This window comes from Lithobates pipiens, unplaced genomic scaffold (genome assembly GCF_037356315.1).
Source record: "Lithobates pipiens isolate NorthernLeopardFrog02 unplaced genomic scaffold, aLitPip1_a1.2 Scaffold_19, whole genome shotgun sequence".
Lineage (NCBI taxonomy): Eukaryota > Metazoa > Chordata > Amphibia > Anura > Ranidae > Lithobates > Lithobates pipiens.
In genome coordinates, this window is record NW_027507764.1 from 558,441,702 (window position 1) to 558,450,171 (window position 8,470).

Below are 8,470 nucleotides of genomic sequence, written 5' to 3' on the forward strand. Positions count from 1 at the left end.
CCATGTGTGGACTATCGGGCGCTGAACAAAATCACGATCAAGAACCGCTACCCTTTGCCATTGGTTCCCGAACTGTTTCAGAGACTAGGTTCCGCTAAAATATTCTCTAAGCTGGATCTTCGGGGGGCTTACAACCTCGTCCGCATTAGGAAAGGGGACGAGTGGAAGACTGCCTTTCGTACCCGTTTCGGGCACTTTGAATACCGAGTGATGCCGTTCGGGCTGTGTAACGCTCCTGCCACGTTCCAGCACTTTGTCAATGACATTTTTAGAGATTACCTTGACCTGTTTGTAATTGTCTACCTTGATGACATTCTGATTTTCTCCCCCTCTCTAACAGATCACCGGGTACACGTTAAAAAGGTCCTGACCCGTCTCCGTCTTCACGGTCTATACGCTAAGCCCGAGAAATGTGTTTTTGAACAATCGAGCATCCAGTTCCTCGGCCTGATTATCTCGGTAAAGGGAATTGAGATGGATCCCCAGAAAATCTCCGCAATTCAGGACTGGCCTGCCCCCTGCGATAAGAAAGGAGTTCAGCGATTTGTGGGGTTTGCAAACTTCTACCGCAAGTTCATTAAGGGCTTCTCTGCAATTATCGCCCCCATCACCGGACTAACGAAGCAGTCTCGGAAGTTTCATTGGACTCCCGAAGCACAAGAGGCCTTCAAAACCTTAAAAGATTTGTTTATATCCGCTTCTGTCCTGAAACATCCCAATCCTGCTCTACCATACATCCTCGAGGTCGACGCTTCGGAGATTGCAGTAGGAGCGATACTTTCCCAGAGGCAGGGGGCCAAGTCCTTACTCCACCCAGTTGCCTTTTTTTCCCGTAAGTTGTCGGAGGCGGAGAGAAACTACGACGTCGGGGATCGTGAGTTACTGGCGATAAAATCCGCACTCGAAGAGTGGCGCTACCTGCTGGAGGGAGCCACCCACCCGATCCTGGTCTATACGGACCACAAAAATTTGGAGTACCTGAAAACCGCAAAGAGATTGAGGCCCCGTCAAGCCAGGTGGGCACTCTTCTTCTCCAGATTTTCATTTCACATTACCTACCGTCCCGGATCCAAGAATACCAAACCAGATGCTCTCTCCCGCATGTACAACCAATCGGAGAGCTCGCCATCCACAGATACTATCCTCTCTACGGGGAACTTCCTTCTGCTCCAGGGGGATGTGCTATCCCAAATTAAGCAGGCTTCCGTAGGCCTAACACCTCCACCCGGTATCCCGTTGTCCTCCAGCGATGACCTTTTGGGGCATGGGAATCAGATCTTTGTTCCCCAAGAAGTTCGGACCCCAGTCCTGGCCGCCTGTCACGATCACCCACTGGCCGGCCACTTTGGGGTATTCAAGACTCTGGAACTACTCCAACGCACATTCTGGTGGCCTCGCATGAAGGACGACTGTAAGAGGTACGTGGAAACCTGTGTCATCTGCACCCGAAGCAAAGGCAGCAAGTCAAGAGCCTGGGGCCTGCTAAGACCGCTGCCTGTTCCTGATAGACCATGGAGGATGATCTCCATGGATTTCATCGTTGAACTCCCCCCGTCAGAGAACTATTCTACGATTTTCGTTATAGTCGATAGACTTACCAAAATGGCTCACTTCCTGCCCATGAAGGGCACTCCCTCAGCTACAGAGACAGCCAACACCTTTATCAAAGAAATCGTAAGACTCCACGGCATTCCCGTTAACATCACATCAGACAGGGGGGTGCAATTCACCTCGAGATTTTGGAGAGCGCTCTGCGGAGCCTTAAAGATCGATCTTTGTCTGTCCTCAGCCTACCATCCACAGACCAACGGCCAGACTGAGAGGACGAACCAGACCCTGGAGCAGTACCTCCGTTGTTTCTCCTCCTTCTCCCAGGACGACTGGGCCTCTCTCCTGCCTATGGCCGAATTCGCCTACAACAACACGGTCCACTCGGCCACCAAACAGTCCCCCTTCTACGCGAACTTCGGCTTCCACCCAGTGTTCTTGCCTGTCACCTTCCCTGAATGTTCGGTACCAGCAGTACAGGATCGTCTTAACTTCCTTGAATCAAACAACAAGCTTCTACAAGAGACCCTGACCAAGTCCCAAGAGCACAACAAGGAAGTTTTTGACAGGAAAAGGAGGGGGGAGCTGGATCTCAAGATTGGGGACCAGGTCTGGTTGTCTACCTTGAACCTCAGATTGTCCTGCCCCTCTAAGAAGTTGGGTCCGAAATTTGTGGGCCCCTTTCCGATCAAAAGGAAACTGAATAACGTGGCTTTCGAACTTAAGCTTCCCGAGTCCTTCCGGATCCATCCAGTCTTTCACGTGTCACTACTCAAACCCGCAGTCCCGGACCCCTTCGTTGACAGGATGACCGGCCCTCCAGAACCCGTGATGATCAATGGAGAAATTGAATTTGAGATCGAATCCATACTGGATTGCAGGAAAAGGCGAAACCAGACCCAATTTCTGGTCAAGTGGAAGGGGTACGGCCCGGAGGAGAATTCTTGGGAGCCAGAATCTAATATTCACGCTAAAAGACTCATCCGTGCTTTTAAGAACTCCCATCCGAGTAAGATGGCTCGGTTGGGCATCCGGAGGCTGCCCTTTGGGGGGGGGGCAGTGTCACGATCGTCCTGGCGTCTCGTTTGCGCACGAGAGACTTACCCACAGAAGTTTGTTGTCAAGGACCCGTCGTGCTCCGTTAACGCGCGCTAGAGCGATCGGACGCACTCGCGTCGCCTTGAACGAACGCACGCGTGCACGTGGGGGCATGAACGGGCGCACGTCCACTCGCGAACGCTGACTCGTCGTGCGACCGTTTGGCGCCCTACAGTCTTCTTAAGGCACTTGCTCCCTTCCACTCGCGTTCGGAGATCCTACTACCCTATACCTGTATCTGCTACCTTAGTTCCTGTTACCCGGCTTGACCTTGACCCTGATCCGTTGCTGCCTGCCTACGACCTCCTGCTTGTCTGACTACGCCTCTGCCTCATCCCTCTTGTACCACGTTGACCGCTACCTGCTGACCCGGCCTGTACCCGACTCTGCTGTTCCTACCTACCTGGTTGGATATCCTGTGACTGCTGTACCCGCTGACGTCCGTCTGCCAGCCAGTCTACCACTTGTGCCTGCCTACACCAGTCTCTTGTCTTCAGCTTCATCTGCTCGCTGTTGGTGTCCTGCTGCCCATCCGGACCAGCATCTACCCGCCAGGCACTTGTGCCCCCTGAACTGTTGAGCTTCTGTTACCATCTCCAGGGGTTCTTTAGCCAGGGGCTACGAGGGGCCGCTTCCTGCATTCCGGGCTCGCCTACTAGGTACGTGACAGCTGCATTGATGGGCATTTAAATGTAAGTTTTTTTTCCTTAAACTTCCCTCCTAAACTTGGGGTGCATTTTATACGTCGGCGTGAGTTACACCCCGATAAATATGTTATGTGTATTGTTTATGTTATCGCATTACCTAGCGCCACTATTTACTTTTAACCTATGTTTGGTAGATGCTGTTTTATTATATAGTGGCTGCTCTATATATATCAGGTTTCTCTTTGGCGCAGTGATAAGATCTTAGGTAGCGGCTCATTGTGATCTGGTTGTGTATTATTTTTAGCAGTATGAAGCAGTATAATTTAACTAAAATTCCAGAATCTTTTATATCAATCTAATGGATTGCTCTGGTGAATTTATATAGAAGAGGCTGGGATTGAAGAATCGGCTCAGGTGAGGACAGCTCTGGATGTTTGGACAGGTAAGGCTACTTTCACACTGAGGTGCTGGGTGCGCTGTCGGTAAAGCGGCGCTATATTTAGCTGCGCTTTACCGTCGTTTTAGCGGCGCTTTTCAGCTAGCGGCCAAAAAAGGGTTAAAACCGCCCACAAAGCCCCGCTGCAGCAGCGCTTTGCAGGCAGGTTTGGAGCGCTGCCCCATTGTTTTCAATGGGAAGGGGCGTTTTAGGAGCGGTAAGTACACCGCTCCTACAGCGCACCAAAGATGTGGCTTGCAGGACATTTTTCAGCGTCCTGAAAGCGCACCGCTCCAGTGTGAAAGCCCTCGGGCTTTCACACTGGAGATACAGCAGTGGCTGTTTGAAGGCGCTTTGCAGGCGCTATTTTTAGCAATCTAGCGCCTGCAAAGCGCCTGTGTGAAAGGGGCCTTAGTGTCTTTATATTAAAAGTTAGCAGCTATAGTATTTGTAGCTGCTGACTTTTTTTTTTTATTCCTTTTGTAGCTGCTGGCTTTTCATTTTTTTGGGGGAGAGACTGGAGCGCCTCTTTAAAGTCCGGCACCTTGCAAAACCTTGGGATCAGTGGACATGCTTCCTACAAGTGTGTTTTTTTTGTTTGTTTTTTTCTTTAGCCATGACAACTTCAGCTCTCTTAGCCCTTGTACACACGGTCGGAGAATCCGTTGGAATGTGTCCTATCGGACCGTGTTGTCAGATAATCCGACTGTGTGTGGTATGCATCGGACTGATTCCGTCTGACCCAATTTTCCAACACGTTGGAAATATTTTCCGACCAACTGGTTCGATCGGACATACTCCGATCATGTGTAGAGAATTTTGATCGGACCAAGTGCCACGCATGCTCAGATCAAATTCCTACATCAAAGCTATTGGCTACTAGTCCCATCGTAACGAAAATACGTCATCACGTTCTGAATGAAGGGATTTTTCGACAACTTAGTCCGACCGTGTGTATGCAACAGTTTCGGACAAGATTCGACGGATTTGGTTAGCAGAATGTCTGACCGTGTGTACAGGGGCTTAAAGGGGTTCAATTAAAGTGCTTGTAAAGGCAGAGGGATTTTATTTTGCTGCATTTCTATAAAAAAAACAAAAAAACTTCTGCATGCAGCCCCCCCCCCCCCACAGCCCCCCCAAGTACATACCTAAACCTGAACCCGATCCAGCAATGGGCACAAGAGCCAAGGCTCTCTTGCTCCTCACTGGCTTAGTAAGAAATAAAAGAATACGCCAAAACAAAAAGACCAATGCTGTAAAAATACGTTATTGCAAAAACGTTGAACAACTCACTGCAGCCAATTTTATACCGTTATTATAACGTCCAGTGTACATGAGGCAGCTTGTTTTTTTGTCTTTCTCAGCATTGCACAGAGTAGGTAAAAAATAAAAGAACAAGCTTTACCATCACTGTAATGTATGGCATTGGTTTAATGATCTGCGTCTTGTAGAACGACTCCTATTGTAAATGGAAATACATTCTCCGCCTACAATGGCTTGCTACATGTGCAGCTAAAAACAGTTTCTGTGGAATATTTTATTTTTTAATTTTTGGGAACTATGTATATGTGTTATGTGGGGTAACAAGGGGTTAAACGTGTATGCGGGTATCCTTTGCTTTCCATATTGTAAATCTCTGCCATCTTGCTGGGTGGCACTGAGGTCAGCAGTCCAGCCTGTAATAAGTGGCATGCAAGGCTTGTTAAAAAAAAAAAAAAAAAAGTCAGCTAGTAGGTGACAGTTGGAAAAAGAGGGGGGGAGGGGGGGACTTGACCCGGGGTAAATACCAAAATGTGCGGATTGTTCCCGACTGGTGTGCTATTAATTGGTGGAACGTTTCGCCTAATGGTTCACGAAATATCGTCTTTTTGCGGTGAAATTTGTCCCAAACATTTTTTAAAAAAAATTATTTATGAAAAAAAATATCATTTGTGAAAAAAACAAACATTTATCAAAAAATAATAATTTTTGAAAAAAAAAACATTTATGAAATAAAAAATATGACAAAAAATGTTTTGAACAAAAAAAACATTTATGAAACATTTAAAAAAATATATATATATTTATTGTTATTGTTGCTGCTTAGTCTTACCTGTGTTGGAGTTGCAGGATAGAAGAGCCGCCCGTGTTCTCGGTGTTGGATGAGTGTGATGTCCGTCATAGGAGTCGGTCCGGAGGGGGGACTTTTTCTACATCACTTTGGCTGTGCTGGGGGGAGATCATTCCTTGTTGCCGGGGCTCGGGGCTAATAATGCATTTAGGGATTTTGAGACCTGGGGCTTTTTGAGGGCACACTCAAGGCTCCAGCTCCCTCCTCCCAAAACGCCACTGCACCAACCCCTGACCCACCCACCCCCCACTATCTATCTCCTTGTCTCCTCCTTTATCTCCCAAAACCCACCCCTCTTACATCTCTCTAACCCCATTTCTCTATCTCCTTGTCCCCTCCTATCCTCTATCCCCCCCCCCACCCTTGTCCTCTCCTCTATCCCCTCCCATCTATCTCTTTGTCCCTTCCTCTATCACCCTAAAAACCCCCATCTCCTCAATCCCTATCTCCCTTCCCTCTCTATTTCCCTGTCCCCTCCTCTATCTCCCTAACCTCCCCTCTACCCCCCTGCCCCACTGGTGTCATGATCCGTTATGCAGACGAAGTTCATGACGGGCGCAAATTAGTGCCAAGCCCTGCTGTCCGGATATAGAGCAGGTTGGGGAAAATTTCTTCTGTCTGCCAGTAATGATCACTGTCGTGGTCTGAACGTTGGTCCATGGTGGCCATTTCTTCTTCTGTCTGTCAGGAATGATCACTGTCGTGGTCTGAATGTTGGTCCTTGGTGGCCATTTCTTATTCTGTCTGCCAGGAATGGTCATTGTGGTCTGAATGTTGGTCCATGGTGGCCATTTCTTCTGTCTGCCAGGAATGATTGACTCTTATATGGCCTCTTTCAGTAATCTCTATTTTCCAGCATAGGATAACACTGGGCCGCCTTGGTAATCTCCTTGGCAATTGCAGACCATTAAGATCCACACAGTAGGTGAGATTGTTTATCAGGAGGGTGGCGGCTGCGATCCACTCAGAGAGGACATCGATGTCAAACAATATTTCCTGCCATTCAGGGGCCCAGAAATCACGGTTGATAAACAGACAAAACAGTGCAGCAAAAATAATGGTTATGATGGCGTTAACCATTCTAATGAGGAACATGGGCCGGCTGCTGATATTGAGCTTATACTGCAATTTAGCCAGCCAGATGTTGTGTATTGTCGCTCCTACAAAGGACAGGACTGTCCCGATCCTATGTGGCAATGGCCTGGAATTCAGTGGGCTTGCGCCAACCATAAATGTTCCAACGCAGCTGATCCATCCGATTGCTAAGATGGCGTTCCGCGCCCAGGGGTGGCGATTCTCTGATCTTATGGAGAGGTGTTTGTACATATAGTACTTGATGATGGCATCAAGAGCAGCCGCCAATGCTAGAACACCAAAGAAAATGGACTTCTCCGGTTCAAAGCATCCGGTATTGCTGATGTACATTACATAATTATCATGATGATGATATTCAATGGTGAGGATAAATGTTGTTATTAATCCCACACTGACCAAAATGGACCAAATAATTGGTAGAAAAGCCAATCTGTTCATTTTTAAATTCAAATATGATTTGAAGTGAAAATAAAAGTCCTTCAACTCAATACAACGTGGAGCTGATTAATCTGTGTGCTTTCTCTACTCTCTGCAGCTGTAGAATGAGGCTGGTAGCTGTGTGTGTGCTCTTATATTGGAAGACAAGCTATGATGTCATAGTGACTGCCCAATCACTATGATGTCATAGTGACTGGACCGTTTTTTTAACTGACAATTTTTCCAAGTCCCCCCTCCCCCCCCCCCCTTTTCCAACTGCCGCCTACTAACTGCCTTTCTTTTTAACAAGCCTTGCATGTCACTTATTACAGGCTGCAGAGCAAGACCACTTACTGTTATTTCACATATATATTATTATTCTTATTATAGCCAAATTTACCACCCTAACTCCTCCCACAGCTTTTACACTACATAGACAGTTATATGCCATATATATATGTTATATACCAAAACATGCGGATTGTTCCCAATTGGTATGCTATTACTTTGTGGAACGTTTTGACGAATGGTTCGCGAAATATCGTCGTTTTTGGGGAGAAATTTGTCCCATAGGAATGAATTGTGAAATGATGGGAGGTGACAAAAGCTGACCCTCCCATGATCAGCCAAAACATTATGACCACCCCATGAAAAAAAGTACATTTGAAAAACATAATAATTTTTGGAAAAAAAAAAAAAAATTTGAAAAAAATAAATAATTTTTGAAAAAAAAAAATAATTTTTGAAAAAAAAAATAATTTTTGAAAAAAAAATAATAATTTTTGAAAATTTTTTTTAGGGTTTTTTATTGATGTCTACGCCACTTTAGGGAGAGTCACTCCCTTTGTTTTTCATGTTTACCATTTCCACCAAAAGTGAAAGAAAATTCCAGATTTTTGGTTGTCACCAGAACAGGAAATAGAGGGGAAATCTTCCAATGGGGACACTAGTTCTGGTGACACCGGGGGATGATGTCACTTTGAGGGATTTCTCTCACTTCTTTTTTGGCTATGGGAAAGGAAGTGAAGGGAAATCTCCCCGATGGGGACACAGATGGCAAAGAAAACCTGACAGAGGTTATAGCCCTCCCTTACTCTATTGTAAGTGGAAAAAAAATGT

The 8,470-nt window shown here is 46.6% G+C and overlaps 1 protein-coding gene across 1 annotated transcript; it reads right to left on the reverse strand.

The window, feature by feature from the left end:
- Positions 1-6,574: 6,574 nt before the first annotated feature.
- Positions 6,575-7,372, reverse strand: LOC143998104 (DNA damage-regulated autophagy modulator protein 1-like). Its single transcript, XM_077493849.1, has one exon. The coding sequence runs from the start codon at positions 7,370-7,372 to the stop codon at positions 6,575-6,577; it is 798 nt and encodes a 265-aa protein (XP_077349975.1).
- Positions 7,373-8,470: the final 1,098 nt, after the last annotated feature.